At 44.3% G+C, this 20,313-nt stretch overlaps 1 protein-coding gene across 5 annotated transcripts in view; it reads left to right on the top strand.

The window, feature by feature from the left end:
- Positions 1-20,313, top strand: part of BMPR1A (bone morphogenetic protein receptor type 1A) — a 111,087-nt gene that overhangs the window by 57,219 nt on the left and 33,555 nt on the right. For 4 of the 5 annotated variants that reach the window (XM_040436972.1, XM_040436971.1, XM_040436974.1 and 1 more), the window contains one exon: positions 5,206-5,361. In XM_040436972.1, coding sequence (XP_040292906.1) covers positions 5,277-5,361 — 85 coding nt within the window. In that variant the 5' untranslated portion in view covers positions 5,206-5,276. Of the gene's footprint in view, positions 1-3,444; positions 3,483-5,205; positions 5,362-20,313 lie in introns of those variants that run through there. The other variant, XM_040436973.1, reaches the window with a different exon arrangement.

The raw sequence follows: 20,313 nt of genomic DNA, 5'->3' as shown, positions 1-20,313 counted from the left end.
TGGCTCCTCATGGATTCTGTCTGTCCTCACAGAAGTCGCCACAGTTCCTCCTGCACCACGTGGGATTGTTCATTTTCCTTTTCCGGTTGGAAATGTGAGCACATTATACGTGTATTAATTATATAACATATGACTAATATTTGAAAGGAGCGCTCTAACCTGAGCTTTTAAAGTCAGTTCAAACCTGTCTGTGTCCTCATCAAATTCATGAACATACTGGGTCCGATTTTATATCGCATTGACATACGCCAAGAGAATCCTTGTGGATTTTTGTCAGCCGCAGTAAAAACAACCATTTTCTTTTTGCAGATTCCACGCACAAGTGTAGATTAGCCCTGATGAATGGTCCACCACCATGGCTCAGATCCTCTGGTGCAGGAGGTTGCCCATCTCTGCTTGCTGTTGAGGACGTTTGGCCAAACAAAGCCTGACTTGACTCGGCACTCGGTCTGACAATTTGGTTGTCACCAGCACTTCCTGTCCTGGGGCGATGGTTCACTGTGTAAACAATGGCATCTTATGCTGTTTCCATGATTGAGGATTTTTCATTTTTTCGCCTCCCACGTTTGGGCATCTTGGCCCCATCTCATGAATGCTTTTTTTTGTGACATTGAAGCTTTTTAAAGCATTCATAAGAAGTGCAACAGTTACATTTCTAGTGTGTAACCTTCCATTGTCAGGAAGGGATTACTGGGTGATCAGCTGTGGAACATTCACAAGCTGGTGCCATTAAATAGACTTGTGAGCTGAAAATAATAATTATTAATGTGCACGGCTTCTTTAGTATTTTTGTTCCTGGTTCCTTTACTGCTGCAGCAATTTCATAGGTGTAAACTTTGTCACGTCGTCTCTACTTACCCAGGTCCCCTATGAGCATTGCCAGGCCTCTGTGCTGCTGGTTGTCTTGCAGGCAAACATTTTGTTGGGCAGATGAAAATCCAGCTCATCTGACCCTTGCTTCCCTTGATATGAGATTACCCTTGTCTGCGCGTGTGGTCAAAATATAATTTGGGGGGGAGGAGGTCATTTATCAAACTAGTCTGAAGTAGAACTGGCTTAGTTGCCCATAGCAACCAGATGCCACCTTTAATTTTTCAAAGGAGCTGTCCAAAATAAAAGGTGGAATCTGGTTGCTATGGGCAACTTCAGCCAGTTTTACTTCACACTAGTTTGATAAATGACCCCAATATATTTTTATAGGATCCATCGAAAAAGGGTTCATCATATCGCTATGAATCATGTATACATTAAAGGTCCAACACTGTAAACAAGTACATGAGCTGAACCTTATATAAACAGTAGTAAGTAGGTGGAGAGCAGAAAATCAAAATTGGGTTAAGGCTATTTTCACACTTGTGGCAGTGTGATCCGGCGGGGAGTTCCGTCGTCGGAACTGACCGCCGGATCCGCCGAGCTGGATGTGACAGCATTTGTGAGACTCATCCGGATCCATCTCACAAATGCATTGCAAGAACTGATCTGTCTCTCCGCTTGTCATGTGGACAGACGGATTAGTCTTGTTTCGTTTTTTTTATTTTTTTTTCTTATATTTTTACCGGTCTGCACATCCGCAGACCGGTAAAAATATAAGAAAAAAAAACAGATCCGGCACTAATACATTCCTATGGGAAAAAGTGGTGGATCCGGCATTCAGGCAAGTCTTCAGTTTTTTTCGCCGGAGACAATACCGCAGTATGCTACGGTTTTATCTCCGTCCTGATCAGTCAAAATGACTGAACTGATGCATCCTGAACGGATTACTCTCCATTCAGAATGCATGGGGATATGCCTGATCAGTTCTTTTCTGGTATAGAGCCCCTGTGGCGAAACTGTATGCCGGAAAAGAAAAACGCTAATGTGAAAGTACCCTTAAGTTCACATCACCGTTGACCCGTCAGAAAAACGGAATAAAAAAATAAATTTATTTTGAGCATCATTTATGATCAGTTTGTCACTTCCGTCAAAGATCCGTTATTTTTGACTGTTGAAAGTCCTCCATGCAGTCCTCCGCAGTACTGATGCTCAGAAAGATGCATCAGTTATTTGTAGTGCTAACTGAGCATAACTGGTGCTCAAAATTAGAGCGAGCGAATCGACTTCGGATGAAACATCCAAAGTTGATTCACATAAAACTTTGTTCCGTACAGTATTAGAATGTATTGGCTCCGATGAGTCGTACCTTGGAAGCGAACCTGAGTTCGGGAAGTAATAACTTTGGCCCAATACATTCTAATACTGTACGCAGCTTGGGACGAAGTTTTATGCAAATTGACTTGGGATGTTTCATCTGAAGTCTATTTCGCTCATCCCTACTCAAAATAACTGATCTTTTGTTTTTTCTTTCTATACTTTTGACTGATCAGAAGAATGGAAAGCTGAATGGTGATGTGAATCCATTGTAAGGCTAGTTTCACACTAGCGCTTAGGACCCAGCAGGGAACAATCTGTCAGATCTCTCTGTATTTGGGCATTGCCATCCGGCCCCATTAAGTATAATGGGGACTGGTGGAGATCTGTCTGCAACCCTCATAGTAGCAGCTTTTCCTACGCTGTGATGTCACTTTCACTGTTCATATGGCCTAGTCGCAGCTCCATTCACTTCAATGGAAGGTGCTGTGCTTGGTGAGCAGAGAGAAGCCTGTGGCGTTACTGTGAGCGCTCATTGGCGTATGTCAGACCCCCACCAATCCGATACTGATGACCTATCAAGAGGCTAGGCCATTAGTTAAAAAACCCTTTTAACGCTGTTCGGTTGAATCTTATAGAACTTCTTTCAATAAAAAAAAAACCGTAGGGGGTGGTAGGGATCACTCCGAGATGATGGTATTATGAGGACCTTAAAGGATATAGCTAATGACAAACTTGTAATGCTCTAATGCGCTTGTGTTTTGCTGTCTGTCTGACGAAGCGGAGCCAAGCGGATCTGTTCTGACACACAATGTAAGTCAATGGGGATGGATCTGTTTTCACTGGCACAATAGAAAACTGATCCGTCCTCCATTGTCTTTCAATGGTGTTCAAGACTGATCAGTCTTGGCTATGTTAAAGATGATACAAACTGATCCGTTCTGAACGGATGTAGATGGTTGTATTATCTGAACGGATCCGTCTGTGCAGATCCATGACGGATCCGCACCAAACACAAGTGTAGCCTATAACAGGCCATAAGTAGAAATGTTGGTGAGAGTGCATATGTAAGAATGACATCTGTCAGCCTGCTTGTGTGATGGCTTGGTCTCCATCCCCTCTCCTTCCTCTGCTGAATGGTCTGAAATGATTATGACCAAATCAAAGTTGAACGGACTTCTTAATTACTGAACCACGACCATCTTCTCAAGAATGTTCTCACGGGACACGGACGTCAGTCACATACTGCACTGCTGAATGCTCCATGTAAATAGAGCAAAGTGACTCTATGCTTGATGGGCACTCATTACAGGTTAGAAGTCTGCCCGCTGTAAAGGACCCTCAGGAAAGGAGAGGTAAGGGCTACAGACCGAGGCAGCCAGTCTGACGGAACGTCACCTTAAAACAGGCCAGAGCAACTTACATTGTATGTAAAAGCATGCAGGCTGATGGAGGAAAAGTTAGGTTTTTTAAAATTTTTTTTTTTTTTTTTTTTTTTTTACACCAAATAAGTACAATGCAATAATAAAAAACGAATTCACAGATTAGATTTACTTTTATTTGGGATTATTTGCAGTCATGTGACAACTAAGCCCAGGGCTTACAGATGTATTTTGCAGAATATTTCACGTGCGCGTTCACCCTAGTCTCAGATCTTCTCTCTTATGGGTGCCAAGTACGCTGTATGTTGTAGCCTATCTTGCAGCACATGACCGTCTTGCAGTTTTATTTTTTTTGTTTTTAATATAGTTCCCCCCTGTTGCTAGCCTGTCTCCCTTCCCTTGCGGTAATGAATCCTTTTTGTTTCCTAATTACTGAGAAGTCACAGATGTGTGAAAAGTAGGCCACAGGTCGAAGGCTGCGTGCCCCTTACCCAGTGAAATTGAAAATGACAGGAATCCTTTTGCTCCACCACTAATTTGCTTGTGTGTTAAATGGCTCCGGAGCCCCAATTAAAAAGAAAAGTTCTTGGGTTCTGATGAACAGACAGATTGAGTTATTTATGGTGGAAGCAGCCCCAAACATAATTGAGGCCCATCCTTGAACAAATACAAATTATTCCATTCAGGAGTAGCGCCAGGCTGACAGGGTCGTGCAGGTCAAGCTCACCGAAACAAGAGGCCAATGAAAGCCAAAATGTGCCTTCCATTCATCTTAGTACAGATCTCCTTTGTCTGCATTAACTGTTTAGGTGTTTGCGTTGTGCCGCAATTCTTTGGTTTAGTTGTCCTCTGCACTAGAAATTCAGGAAATGTCTATTATAGTGATTACATGAAGTTGATGCAGAATTGTGTGTTGTCGTAAGGTCGCATTTGCCAAAGCTCAACTCTAATCTTAATCCGTATAACATTGGGCAGAATGTTCTGCCAAATCTTTGGGCTCCAGAACAGAAGGAACTGAGCAAACTAGTGTGTGGTTTTGTATGGTAAAAGTTCCAGATGAAATGTAGTGTATCGGTGGGTGGTCCTAACTGGTGATATAGGCTACTTTCACACTCGCATTTGATGCAGATCTGGATCGGTCATGGATCTGCACAAACTCATCCGTTCAGAACGGATCCTTTTGTATTATCTTTAACATAGCCAAAAGAGATCCGTCTTGAACACAATTGAAGGTCAATGGGGTACGGATTGTGTCAAAGAAAACGGATCCGTCCCCATTGACTTACATTGTGTGTCAGGACAGATCCGTTTGGCTAAGTTTAGTCTGCCTATAAAGTGGGATGGAGATGGAACGGCGCCAAACTGATGCATTCTGAGCGGATCCTTATCCATTCAGAATGCATCAAGGGCAAGACTGATCCGTTTTGGACCGCTTGTGAGAGCCCCGAACGGATCTCGCAAACTGAAACCAAAACACCAGTGTGAAAGTAGCCTTAGATTGATCTCTGTATTCACACTTTGTGAATCACTACACAAGTGGACAGGCATTAAAATGCTTCCCCAAAACTATATCCAGAAGTGTCCACAGATAGGGTACCATGATAACATATCCGGTTATACAATAGACAACCATGGGCTCATGACTTTGTGGCATCACACTCATGATTGACTTTTTTTTAATTTTTTTTATTTACAGATTCGCTACCAAAGAAAATTTATGGGTCATTGCGCTTAGGTCCTCATCTCCATTTTCTGTGATTTTGTGAAATGCCGCCATTGAAGAACATGCCACTGGTAGAACGTGTTCTAGCCACTTTGGTCGGATGTATTGTATTAGCAGTTCACATTCAAGGTGAGTTATCCTGTTTCCTGTCACTTTGATAGAAGTAGAAGAATACTTTCTGAGTCTGCATGCTTTTCTGGGATAGATCCATTCTCTGCAGAATACAACCTAAAATATCTGACTGCCATGACGTTTTGCCATTGTAACGATACGTCCAGCTCCTGATACTTTATCCAACAAATAGAGCATGTAGTGTTGTTTCCAACCACTTCTACCGATTTTGGTCACATACATGTGGTCACTACTTTGGCAAGGTTTGCACAATCATGGCACAGTGTGGAGAAAATACAGAATTGTAACAGGGAGCAGATTGCACTATAGATGTGTCCTCTTTTATAATGTAATTTAAAATTTTTTTTTTTAAGTTTTCCATTTTAGTCCAGGGTCACAACATGGATTTGATGCAAGTTTTTACATGACTGTATAAGAAGATAACACAATGCTCGTAGTTGAAAAGATCAACAATGTTCATGCATACTCTATTAGGGTTGTTTCGATACCATAAAGTATTGCGATACTTGATGCAATTCAATACCATGCAAAAAAAATTAAACGCCAAAAAAGCGTGCATTCCGCATTTTATGGAACGTCCTGCTCGTAATCGACAGTCCAATCCTATTTTTTTTTGCGGGGGGAGGAGACAAGGTGAATAAAAAAAATGGCGAATCACGCAATTTCCCCAAAATTTTTTTTTACTGTTTTGGCATTCACCGCATAGATTTTTAAAAAATCTATTTTAATAGTTTGGACTTTTTGGATGTGGCAATATGTAATATGTTTATGTATTTTATATGTAATATTGGGGAAAGGGGTGATTTATACTAAATATTTTGGTGTGGTTTATTTTTATTTTTTTAACTATTTCCCCACTTAGGGGCTAGAACCTGGGATCTTTTCATCCCTTGTCCTAATTACCTTAATAGATCTCTATCAGGGTGAATAGGACTTCACACTCTCTCCCTGCTGCATTGTGCATAGTACACACAGCAGCAGGGAGTTTACCGATCAGAAGCTGCCACTGCCACCAATGAGAAGAAGGGGAGGGGACCTGGTGACCACTAACACCAATGATTTTAATACTGGGGGGGAGGGGGCACTGCGTCACCAATAATAGTTAACCTTTTAAGATGCAGAATCACATAGCCGGCACCCTGCCCCTGACGGGGAGCTGCGAGCAGCGGTAGTTAACCCCTCAGGGGTGGCACAAGTTCTGTGATACTAGACTGCACAGCCCAGTATAGAAAAAAATGGAAATCCCGGTTTCATATCGAAAGCAGTACAAAAGTATCAATTGGGTATCGAAATTTCGCTACCCAAAAAAATCTATACTGTATGCAGTTAGTCCACCAGCTAGTAAGAGACACAAACTACGTCAAAGGTTATCAGATTTGTACAGCTCCTTTATTATTTTATACAGTGCTGTGGAGTTGGAGTCGGAGGCAATTTTGGGTACCTGGAGTCGGCAAAAAATGAACTGACTCAGACTCATACTAGATTTAAATTGGAATAAAAAAAAGTTTAAATGTCCCAATTCACAAAAAGTTATAATTAATTACCGTATTTTTCGTCCTATAAGACGAACCTGCCCATAAGACGCACCTTGGTTTTTGAGGAGGAAAATAAGAAAAAATATGTTTTTAACCAAAAGGTGTGCTTTTGATGGGTTTTGAACTAATGGGGGCGTCTGTGGGTGGCACTGTTATGGGGGCGTCTGTGGGTGGCACTGTTATGGGGGCGTCTGTGGGTGGCACTGTTATGGGGGCGTCTGTGGGTGGCACTGTTATGGGGGCGTCTGTGGGTGGCACTGTTATGGGGGCGTCTGTGGGTGGCACTGTTATGGGGGCGTCTGTGGGTGGCACTGTTATGGGGGCATCCACAGATCCCCACCCCACCCCCCCATAACAGTGTCCCTGTGTAGTGAATGGGGGCCAGCATCTGTTTCTGTAATGGCAGCGGGGCCAGGTGCCTGCTTCATTCATAAAGTGGGAAGGGCAGGCGCATGACGTAGTGAGCTACGCTACGAGCGCCCACCCGGCCTCCTGACTGCCAAGAAGTTAGTAGTAAGCAGTACAGCGCTAGATTTAAGATGATTGGAATACTTTAACAATACCCACAAGTTAGATATGATTACCGTATAATACAGTGAGTGGGGCCCGGTGTAGTAGAATACAGTGACTGCACCGGGCCCCGCTGCCATTACAGAAACAGATGCCGGCCCCCAGCCCCTCCTTCCTCTCAGCCTATTCACCGGACGGTCGCAGCATTCGCCCTCATAAGACGAACTTCTATTTTTCCCCCACTTTTGCGAAAAATACGGTACTTCTCTACTGTAAGAATAAAGGCCAATGCATGCAGTGCGTCACGTTACCGCAAAACGAACACGTTAAGTGACCATGAAGGAGCGGCGATACTTATACTTTCCATTGTGTTGTGTTCTGCTGTTACAGGGAACGCAACGCCCATGGTTAACCTAGCCTCTCACTGATAACTGATTAAGTAACTGTTTTTTGCAGGACTAGAGACACTTGTATAAGTGACGGGAATGGATAGTCAATAGTTCAAGACTGAAGCTGTAAACCATTTGAAAAACTGCTGTCATTCCGCTAAGGCTATAAAAACTTGTAAACTCAGATTGTTAGCTTAACCACTTCCGGACCGCCGAACGCAGTGACACGTCCTGGAGGTGGTTGATTCATTCCGCCTGGACGCGCCTGCGCGTCCTCTCGCGAGGCGCGAGATTTCGGTCACAGCCGGCCCGCGCATGCGCATCGCGGGCCGGCAAAAGTTCGAGGAGAATTGCATCAGCAATCTGCCAGCCAATGATCGTCGCTGGCAGGTTGCTGATTTTTAAAAAATCGAATCACAAGCCATATAACAGATCATATTAGTAAATATGATCTGTTATATGGCTTCTCTGCTCCTCTGCTGGTCCTTTTCGTCGGTTGGATCCAGCAGAGGAGCAGACTGAACTGTGAGTACACACCAAACACTGTCCTTAGCCCCAGATCACCTTCCATCACCCCCATCATCCAAATTAACCCCTTGATCGCCCCCTGTCAATCACTTAGTGAAAGACAAAGTGATCAGTGTAAACTGTCACTTTTTTTTTTCACTAGTATTGGCTGTTAGGTTTTAGGATTAGTTTAGGCCCCTTGGTTAGGTAGTTTAGGGATCAGTTAGCGCCCAGCCCACCGCACCGCACCCCTTATTCGATGATTAGCGTATCGCTAATCAGCATTTGTACTTTTATAGTATCTGTTAGGCCTCTTTCACACTTGCGTTGTTGGGATCCGGCATGCACTTCCGTTGCCGGAGGTGCCCGCCAGATCCGGAAAAATGCAAGTGTACTGAAAGCATTTGAAGACTGAACTGTCTTCCAAATGCTTTCAGTGTTACTATGGCACCCAGGACGCTATTAAAGTCCTGGTTGCCATAGTAGTAGTGGGGATCGGGGGAGCGGTATACTTACAGTCCGTGCGGCTCCCGGGGCGCTCCAGAATGACGTCAGAGCGCCCCATACGCATGGATGACGTGATCCATGCGATCACATGATCCATGCGCTTGGGGCGCCCTGACGTCACTCTGGAGCGCCCGGGGAGCCGCACTGACGGTAAGTATGCTGCTTCCCCGCTACACTTACCATGGCTGTCAGGACTTTAGCGTCCCGGCAGCCATGGTAACCACTCTGAAAAAGCTAAATGTCGGCTCCGGCAATGCGCCGAAACAACGTTTAGCTTAAGGCCGGATCCGGATCAATGCCTTCCAATGGGCATCCGGCCTTGCGGCAAGTGTTCCGGATTTTTGGCCGGAGCAAAAAGCGCAGCATGCTGCGGTATTTTCTCCGGCCAAAAAACGTTCCGTTCCGGAACTGAAGACATCCTGATGCATCCTGAACGGATTTCTCTCCATTCAGAATGCATTAGGATAATCCTGATCAGGATTCTTCCGGCATAGAGCCCCGACGACTGAACTCTATGCCGGAAGACAATAACGCAGGTGTGAAAGAGCCCTAAGTGATCAAAACTGATCACGGTCAGATCTATAATTGTATTAGTGTCACCTTAGCTCGCCCTCCACCCAAAACGCAGTGTTTGCCCGATCAGGCCTGATCGGTCGCCCACACGTGCGTTCACCCATGCCCGCCCCACCGCAGTGACAAAAAATTTATTTTTTTTGATCACTGCACATTCATTTTACACGCACTGCGGCGATAAAAAAAAATCAGTTTTGATATTTTTTTATCAACCGCAGCGGCCTCCGGTACTTCGCTAGCCTCCCCTTTGTAAGACAGGCTTGCTTTTTTTTTTGGGTAGTCTCAGGGAATACCCCTAAATTTAGTTGCCCAAATGTCAAACAGGTGGTATTCTTCTGAAGAGGCCTACAGGATTCTGACCCAGTCGGATGAGGAGTGGGAACCCTCATCTGATGAATCTAGCGGGTCAGAATATGAACCTGTAGAAAGCAGTGGCTCTCTGACCCAAAGTTCGGACGAGGAGGTGGAGGTCCCTGATAGAACCAGGCATACCCGGCCCCGTGTCGCTAGACCACAGGTTGCGCAGGATCCGCTTCAAGAGCAGCAGAGTGGGGCTGTCGCTGCCGGATCACGTGGTGAGGCATACACCAGCAGCGCAGCCCTTCCTGGACCTAGTACCAGCACTGCCGTACAACATGGTGAAGTAGCGAGCACCAGAAGGGCAGTTGAAGCTGGTACGGTGGCACGTGCAGTAGTTACCCCGTCGCAGCCACCGCACAGACAGGCCGGTAGAGCCCCTAGAGTCCCTGAGGTGTTGGCAAACCCTGATTGGCAGTCACCAACTTCAGCCGCACCAGTAGTTCCCCCTTTCACCGCCCAGTCTGGAGTTCGGGTTGAGATGGCTCAGATCGGTTCGGCCCTGGGATTTTTTGAGCTGTTCTTGACTGCGGAGCTCTTAGACTTAGTTGTGGCAGAAACAAATCGGTATGCCACACAATTTATAACCGCAAACCCGGGAAGCTATTATGCCCAGCCTTTCCGGTGGAAACCAGTCCAAGTTTCCGAACTTAAAATTTTTCTGGGCCTTCTCCTCAACATGGGTCTAACTAAAAAGCATGAATTGCGGTCATATTGGTCCACGAACCCAATTCATCACATGCCCATGTTCTCTGCTGCTATGTCCAGGACACGATTTGAGACCATCCTGCGTTTCCTGCATTTTAGCGACAACACCACCTCCCGTCCCAGAGGCCCACCCAGCTTTTGACCGGCTCCACAAAATTCGGCCCCTCATAGACCATTTCAACCAGAAATTTGCAGATTTGTATACCCCTGAGCAAAACATGTGCGTAGACGAGTCCCTAATACATTTTACCGGGCGCCTTGGCTTCAAACAATACATCCCAAGCAAGCGTGCCCGGTATGGGGTCAAATTGTATAAGCTCTGTGAAAGGGCCACAGGCTATACCCACAAATTTCGGATCTATGAGGGAAAAGATCAGACCCTGGAGCCGGTCGGTTGCCCTGACTACCTGGGGAGCAGTGGGAAGACAGTCTGGGACTTGGTGTCACCCTTATTCGGCAAGGGGTACCATCTTTATGTGGACAATTTTTACACAAGTGTGGCCCTCTTTAGGCATTTGTTTCTAGAACAGATTTGCGCCTGTGGCACCGTGCGAACTAGTCGCGTGGGCTTCCCCCAACGGCTCGTTACCACCCGTCTTGCAAGGGGGGAGAGGGCTGCCTTGTGTAACGAAGAACTGCTCGCGGTGAAATGGAGAGACAAGCGTGACGTTTACATGCTCTCCTCCATTCACGCAGACACGACAATCCAAATTGAAAGGGCAACCCGTGTCATTGAAAAGCCCCTCTCAGTCCACGACTATAATGCGCTCATGGGAGGGGTGGACTTCAATGACCAGATGTTGGCTCCCTATTTAGTTTCCCGACGCACCAGACGCTGGTATAAGAAGGTGTCTGTATATTTAATTCAATTGGCTCTGTATAATAGTTTTGTTCTCTACAGTAAGGCTGGGAGAACAGGATCCTTCCTCAAATTCCAGGAAGAGATCATCGAGAACCTCCTGTATCCAGGAGGTTCCGTGGCCCCAACCACCAGTGTAGTTAGCCGTCTACACGAGCGACATTTCCCCAGTGTCGTTCCTGGTACCTCAACCCAACCGCCACCCCGAAAAAAATATCGTGTCTGTAGCAGGAGTAGAATAAGGCGTGACACCCGCTATTTCTGTCCTGACCACCCTGCCCTATGCTTAGGAGAGTGTTTCCGGAAGTACCACACACAGGTACACCTAGCATAGGAATTGCATCTCACAGGACAGGCACACAGGGCTATTAGGGCTCTTTTACTCACAGCTGCTGCAAACCTCTCCTTTCACCTGGGATAAAGTGCATAACGTACTTCGCCACATCTTTGGGCGATTTGCGCTTTGCACATTGTCCCATGGGGAAGGAGAGGTTTGTTCTATAAAGGTAAAAAAAAACTAAACAAAAAAAAAAATTACCGGTAAGTAAAAAAGTTAAAAAAAAGTTTATATGTTCTGTTCAAAAGTTAATAAATTTATTGCGTTGCGGCCTGGTTTTTTCTTTGTTTTGTTTTTTTTTACCTTCCAGGTGGACCAACCGATCGACTAGCTGCAGCACTGATGTGCATTCTGACAGAAGCATTGCGCTGCTGTCAGATTACACGCAAGTCGGTGTATGCAGCGCTGCAAGACGAGATTTCTCCTCTGCAGTAAAAGATACGTTTGCCGAGGCATATGAGCTGGGGAGGTGGCGGTGTTTCATATACTTTGGCAAACACTTTGTATATATATATATATATAAAAAAAAAAATCCCGGCAATGATTTATTCATCCACATCGATTGATGTGAATGGAGAAATCTGGTTTGCCAGGGCATACGAGCTAAGTGGGTATGGATGTTGGGCAGAGCTCCTATGTCCTGGCAGACGCCTTTCCCCTCCTTTTTTTCTTTTTTTGGCAGAGATTTTTTCATCCACATTGATCGATGCGAATGAAGAAATCTGTGCCGTTCATTTTTTTCTTTTCAGCCCAGAGGCTGAACGGAAAAAAAAACTCATTACCTGTATGCTCAATATAAGGAGAATAGCAGAAACTCCTAATGCTGGGCATACATGTAATGATTGCGGAGACCCTCAAATGCCAGGGCAGTACAAACACCCCACAAATAACACCATTTTGGAAAGAAGACACCCCAAGGTATTCGCTGAGGGGCATATTGAGTCCATGAAAGATTGAAATTTTTGTCCCAAGTTAGCGGAAAGGGAGACTTTGTGAGGAAAAAAATCAAAAAAAATCAATTTCCGCTAACTTGTGCCAAAATTTTTTTTTTTTTAATGAACTCGCCATGCCCCTCATTGAATACTTTGGGGTGTCTTCTTTCCAAAATGGGGTCACATGTGGGGTATTTATACTGCCCTGGCATTTTAGGGGCCCCAAAGCGTGAGAAGTCTGGTATCCAAATGTCTAAAAATGCCCTCCTAAAAGGAATTTGGGCACCTTTGCCCACCTAGGCTGCAAAAAAGTGTCACACATGTGGTATCTCCGTATTCAGGAGAAGTTGGGGAATGTGTTTTGGGGTGTCATTTCACATATACCCATGCTGGGTGAGAGAAATATCTTGGTCAAATGCCAACTTTGTATAAAAAAATGGGAAAAGTTTTCTTTTGCCAAGATATTTCTCTCACCCATCATGGGTATATCTAAAATGACACCCCAAAACACATTCCCCAACTTCTCCTGAATACGGAGATACCACATGTGTGACACTTTTTTGCAGCCTAGGTGGGCAAAGGGGCCCACATTCCAAAGAGCACCTTTCGGATTTCACCGGCCATTTACTTACTTACCACTCATTTGGGCCCCTAGAATGCCAGGGCAGTATAACTACCCCACAAGTGACCCCATTTTGGAAAGAAGACACCCAAAGGTATTCGCTGATGGGCATAGTGAGTTCATAGAACTTTTTATTTTTTGTCACAAGTTAGTGGAATACGAGACTTTGTAAGAAAAAAAAAAAAAATCATCAATTTCCGCTAACTTGTGACAAAAAATAAAAAGTTCTATGAACGCACTATGCCCATCAGCGAATACCTTAGGGTGTCTACTTTCCGAAATGGGGTCATCTGTGGGGTGTTCTAACTGTCTGGCCATTGTAGAACCTCAGGAAACATGACAGGTGCTCAGAAAGTCAGAGCTGCTTCAAAATGCGGAAATTCACATTTTTGTACCATAGTTTGTAAACGCTATAACTTTTACCCAAACATTTTTTTTTATCAAAGACATGTATAACAATAAATTTTGAGCAAAATTTATATATTGATGTCGTTTTTTTTGCAAAATTTTACAACTGAAAGTGAAAAATGTCATTTTTTTGCAAAAAAAATCGTTACATTTCGATTAATAACAAAAAAGTAAAAATGTCAGCAGCAATGAAATACCACCAAATGAAAGCTCTATTAGTGAGAAGAAAAGGAGGTAAAATTCATTTGGGTGGTAAGTTGCATGACCGAGCAATAAACGGTGAAAGTAGGGTAGGTCAGAAGTGTAAAAAGTGGCCTGGTCTTTAAGGGTGTTTAAACTATAGGGGCTGAGGTGGTTAAAGGGCTTCTGTCACCCCACTAAACTCATATTATTATTTTTTTTTGTGTACTTATAATCCCTATCCTGCGGTATATCTATACATTGTTATTAATCATTTTCGTTCAGTACATATGTCAAAAAACGTACTTTTATAATATGCTAATTACCTGTCTACCAGCAAGTAGGGCGTCTCAGAGTGCCTGCGCCGAATCAACACAGGCGCGCGATTTTTGAAATGCTGACAGGGCCAGTCGGAGGAGGAGATCGCGGCTGGCCCTGTCAGTCAACAGGAGGAGGGGACGGTTTTTTGCGGCTGCTACCAGCAAGTAGACGCCCTACTTGCTGGTACAGGTAATTAGCATATTATAAAAATACGTTTTTTGACATATCTACTGAACGAAAATGATTAATAACATAATGTATAGATATATCGCAGAATAGGTATTATAAGTACACAAAAAAAAAAAAAGTTTAGTGGGGTGACAGAAGCCCTTTAAACTTTAAACATGACTATGGGATTCTACTAGGGAAATCATGTTTTACAATAAATGCCCCTTCCTGTATCCCCCCACTGCCCTATCTTCAGCAGAAGATCAGCACACAAAGGAGAAGGCAGCAGCTTCCTAGCCAGTAGTTCTCTGGTAATGACATGTATGTTGCCTTTCTTTCCTTCAAGGAATGTATAAAATACATTTGCATATTAAATACAGAGGAGTCTGAGGCGGACCATTATCTACCGACTCCACAGCCCTGATTTTATGCCTCAGAGTTAACGCCGGCTAACGACGCAAAAACACAACAAAGGAGGCGGTCCATCGGCGGATGCGCATTAATTACTGTGATGCCGTACAAGGAATGGGCATTGCAGTGCGCATGCGCCGGCCAAAGGAATGAGTGCGCAGGCGCGGGATATCGGCAGAACAACAAGTTGGTAGATAGGCGGTCAGAGGGAAAGGATGGGCGGGCGGACGCAATGAAAAGGCTGAGCAAGCAGGGCACCTAAGAGAGTAACGCCGCCCCTGGGCACTTGCGAGCCCTCATTTGTATATCTTATAAAGATCGTTTTTGATGGTTCTATAAGTCCAGGATTGATGCCAGAGGTAACGTTTTTATTAACTGTAAGCATGCTAGGGAGCTATGGTAAGGGTTAAAGTGTGATGCTGGTGACAGACTCCCTTTAAAGTGGAAAACCACTTTAAAACTTGAAACTGGTACTAGTTGGAACCGAAGCAGAGTTCGGTTTCAAGTTTTAAAGTGGTTTTCCACTTTGTTAAATAACTTCGGTAGTTGATTTTTAAAGTCACACGCGACCTAGTGAATAACTTACTTCGACTCATCAGAGCCCATACATTCTAATACTGTACGGAGATGGACCTCCGTACTAGGGATCGACCGATAATCGGTTTTACCGATATTCAGGATTTTGACAGTTATCGGCATCTATTTTGCCGATATTCCGATAACTTATTGGGAACAAGGATCGCGCTGCTGTCAGCGCTCTCCGTGTTCCCTCAGCAGCACAGGAGAGAAGGAAGCGGTGTCTCCCTCCCCCCTGTGATGCCGCTGCCGCGAATAAAGAGACAGATGGGAAGAGGAGGGGCTGTGGCCACTGCGCCACCAATGATGTTAACTTACTCATTCATTCAAATTGAACAGGAGGCGGGAGCTAGCTGCAGAATCACATAGCCGACTCCCGACCTCTATGAGCGGTAGCTGCGATCTGCGATAGTTAACCCCTCAGGTGCCGCGGATCGCAGCTACCGCTCATAGAGGTCGGGAGCCAGCTGGGATTCTGCAGCCAGCTCCCGCCTAGTGTATATGAATAAATGAGAGATTTATGTTCATTGGTGGTGCAGTGCGCCCCCCACCCCCACCCCCATATTAAAAACATTGGTGGCGCAGTGCGCCGCCCCACCCAAGCCATCCCAGTTTTAATAATTGGTGGCAGTGGCCACAGGTTCCCCTCTCCCCTCCGATCGGAGCCCCAGCAGTGTAAGCCTGGGGCTCTGATCAGTTACCATGGCAACCAGGACGCTATTGAAGCCCTGGCTGCCATAGTCAGCTCCCTTGCTGCTGTGTGCACAAAGCACAGGGCAGCAGGGACAGTGTGAGATCCTATTCACCCTGATAGAGGTCTATCAGGGTGAATAGGACAACGGTTCTAGTCCCTAAGGGGGCTAAAAGTTAGTAAAAAAAATAATAATAATAATAATAAACAATAAAAACATTAACAATAAAAATATTCATTTTCAGCAGATTTGTGTAGGAATTTTTTCTTTTTCAAAAATGAAATTTCACAGAATATCGGTATAAATTATCGGCTATCGGCCTGAAAGTTCACAAAGTATCTGTATCGGCCCTAAAAAATCTATATCAGCCGATGCCTACTCCGTTCAAAACTTCAGCATACTGTACGAAGTGACTTCGGATTAAGCTTCGCTCAACTTGTGTCAATGCAACATTTTCATTTTTCCTTTTTAATACATCTTAATAAATTAGCAGAGATTTCTAACCTTTTTCACTGTCATAAATTTTAGCACAAGGCTGCAACGTAACAAAATGTGAAAAAGTAAAAGGGTCTGAAGACTTTCCGAAAGCTTTGTATTTGTTACATCAGCTACTTTCATACGTCATTTGTAAAACTTCTCATTAGATGAATAGAATCGGAGGTTCCCTCTTTGATCTTTGCACCATGGACCCTAAGAATGCAAAGACTGGTAAAATCCCAGGAACCAACTAGTCATTGCAGTTTGACTGCTTTGGTTGTACTCTATGAATGTAAAGTCCTCACTCTAAATATCTCTAAAACCCTATAATTACTTCACCTGCTTCATTCATATCAGTAATGCACAGCTTAATAAGTATTTAACATCTTGAGTTTACGTTTTGCCTTTTGTGACATCTGCACGAATGTTGATGTTCCACATCTGTACCTGCTTGAGAGAGTACTGGTGTATAGTAGTCGGTCCATAAATATTGAGACATCGACACATTTCTAACATTTTTGGCTCTATATGCCACCACAATGGATTTGAAATGAACAAGATGTGCTTTAACTGCACACTGTCAGCTTTAATTTGAGGGTATTTACATCCAAATCAGGTGAACGATGTAGGAATTACAACAGTTTGCATATGTGCCTCCCACTTGTTAAGAGACCAAAAGTAATGGGACAGAATAATAATCCTAAATCAAACTTTCACTTTTTAATGATTGCAAATCCTTTGCAGTCAATTACAGCCTGAAGTCTGGAACGCATAGACATCACCAGACGTTGGGTTTCATCCCTGCTGATTCTCTGCCAGGCCTCTACTGCAACTGTCTTCAGTTCCTGCTTGTTCTTGGGGAATTTTCCCTTCAGTTTTGTCTTCAGCAAGTGAAATGCATGCTCAATCGGATTCAGGTCAGGTGATTGGCTTGGCCATTGCATAACATTCCACTTCTTTCCCTTAAACTCTTTGGTTGCTTTTGCAGTATGCTTTGGGTCATTGGCCATCTGCACTGTGAACCACTGTCCAATAAGTTCTGAAGCATTTGGCCGAATATGAGCAGATAATATTGCCAGAAACACTTCAGAATTCATCCTGCTGCTTTTGTCCGCAGTCACATCAATATAAGAACCAGTTCCATTGGCAGCCATACATGCCCACGCCATGACACTACCACCACCATGCTTCACTGATGAGGTGGTATGCTTAGGATTATGAGCAGTTCCTTTCCTTCTCCATACTCTTCTCTTCCCATCACTCTGGTACAAGTTGATCTTGGTCTCATCTGTCCATAAGATGATGTTCCAGAACTGTGAAGGCTTTTTTAGATGTCGTTTGGCAAACTCTAATCTGGCCTTCCTGTTTTTGAGGCTCACCAATGGTTTACATCTTGTGGTGAACCCTCTGTATTCACTCTGGTGAAGTCTTCTCTTGATTGTTGACTTTGCCACACATACACCTACCTCCTTGAGTGTTCTTGATCTGGCCAACTGTTGTGAAGGGTGTTTTCTTCACCAGGAAAGAATTCTTCGGTCATCTACCACAGTTGTATTCCGTGGTCTTCCGGGTCTTTTGGTGTTGCTGAGCTCACCAGTGCGCTCATCCTTAAGAATGTTCCAAAGAGTTGTTTTGGCACATATGCAAACTGTTGTAATTCCTACACCGTTCACCTGATTTGGATGTAAATACCCTCAAATTAAAGCTGACAGTCTGCAGTTAAAGCAAATCTTGTTCGTTTAATTTCAAATCCGTTGTGGTGTATAGAGCCAACAATGTTAGAATTGTCTGTCCCAATCTTTATGGACCTGACCGAGTGTTGCAGAGTTCAGGTGTGTGATTTTGTATCTTTAAAGGGAGTCTTTCACCTAAACTGACCATTATTGAACACTAACACCATGATCTCCATTATAGTCCCTATATTAGAATGCTGCTTACCATATAGCTGTCCGTTGCTTATTTTTGCTTAAAAAAAACACATTTATTCAATGTTATTAGGTTCTGAAGGTGCGCAGAGGCAGGGTTCATGCAGCCGGTGCCTGGGCCTCTCGTCGCTTTTCATATGAAACCCCTCCCGTTTCACCCCTCTGGCCCACCCTAGGTTCTTCATAAATCAAGCACCAGCGCCGTTCAAAAGATTTGCTTCGCCTGCACACTTCATTTCTCATTATGGGCAGAGGCACACGGCCGGCTAGATGTACGGGCAGGCACATGCGCATTAAACGTTCTTTTGCCTCTGCCCATAATGGGGAATGAAGTGCACAGGCGTGGAAAATCTTTTGAATGGCGCTGGATTTCTGAAGAACCTCAGGAGGGCCAGAGGGGTGAAAGGGGAGGGGTTTCATATGAAAAGCGAAGCGGCCTGGGCACCGGCCACATGAACGCTGCCTCTGGGCACCTTCGAACCTAATTAACATATTGAATAAAGGTTGTTTTTTTTTTTTTGCGAAAATAAGCGACGAACAGCTATATGGTAAGCAGCATTCTAATATGGGGACTATAATGGAGATCATGGTGTTGGTGTTCTCCACATGACCGTTCAGGTTTTTTTTGCGGTCCGCAAATTGTGGATTCACAAAATACGAAAGCCGCCCGTGTGCCTTCTGCAATTTGCGAAACGAAACAGGCGGCCCATTGTAGAAATGCCTATTGTCCGCAAAACGGACAAGAATAGGACATGTTGTGTTTTTTTTTTTTTGTAGGGCTACCTAATGGAGCAACGGCTGCGGATAGCACAATGAGTGCTGTCTGCATCTTTTGCGGCTCCATTGAAGTGAATGGGTCCGCACCCGGCTCAGATGCTGACCTGAACGGCCATGTGCATGAGGCCTGACGCTCACATTCTGATGCGGTGCTCCCAATTATGCAATTTTTATCCTCATGCTTGCTTGTGTTCTGATGCTATGTTCTGACAAACCAGCAGTAAAATGCAGAGGACTCCTCTGAGTCCTCAGTGTGTGAGCTCTGTAGTCCTCAGAGTGCATTTTACTGCAGGTTAATGGGACCTCAGCATCAGAATGTAAGTGTGAAAATAAAGATTTCATAACCACGCTCGGCATCACTTACACTATACTCCACTTTTTTGGGGGGTTTCGGAGCTGGGAGATTCTTTTTGAGTTTTTAAGCCTCAGTTTTTCCTGCCTGTTGTAGGAAATTTCTGTTCAGATAATCCCATGTGGCTTTTCCATGAAATTATTATAGTTCATGACAGTTCAGTGCATCAGTCAGTGTCATGCTGTATGATTTCCCATCATAAATTCTTTCCCCGTTAATTAAAGTGAAATGTTAGAGTTTTCTCTGCCACAATTGTCATCTTATCATTCTGTCATCCACAACTCTCAAAAGGAGAATGAAATGAACCCCTGCATGATGTGGTAAGAATGCAAAAACAGAAGTCGTGTATTTCTGATTGTAGTGACAGTATGACATGCCATAAGAGATGATAAAGTTTGGGTCACATACTGTGTATGTGTGGAAGCATACTGTTGGTCCTTGTCAGAAGGTAACTTACACCATGGAGTAGAGACAAAAAATATACTTTATTCCTATAGGACCTGGTTGCAGAGAAATGGCTGTCCTTGACTGGGGGTAAAGTAATGTGTTAAAGCCAAGACTGAAGTCCTGAGTGGAAGACAGCGGAGTCTGGTTCACCCATACTTGTCATTCCATTCATGTCTCTGCTGCAGAAATGGTGGTCTGCTCTAAAGAGTGGTCTAATGCAGTGATTCTCAAACTTTTCACACCAAGTATCCCCTAGTGAGTAGAGGTTTGAGCAGGGTGCCCCAAAGAAGCAAACTGTTAAGGCTAGTCTCGTTCCACTGTTGTACGCTGTGTTCTAAGCCTCTGTCAGCAAGCAGTTCCTTCAGATTTGCAGAAAGAA

The sequence above is a fragment of the Bufo bufo genome, chromosome 6 (genome assembly GCF_905171765.1).
Source record: "Bufo bufo chromosome 6, aBufBuf1.1, whole genome shotgun sequence".
NCBI classification, from domain to species: domain Eukaryota; kingdom Metazoa; phylum Chordata; class Amphibia; order Anura; family Bufonidae; genus Bufo; species Bufo bufo.
The sequence above is the reverse complement of the archived record's forward strand: the minus strand, read 5'-3'. Positions and strand labels throughout refer to the sequence as shown.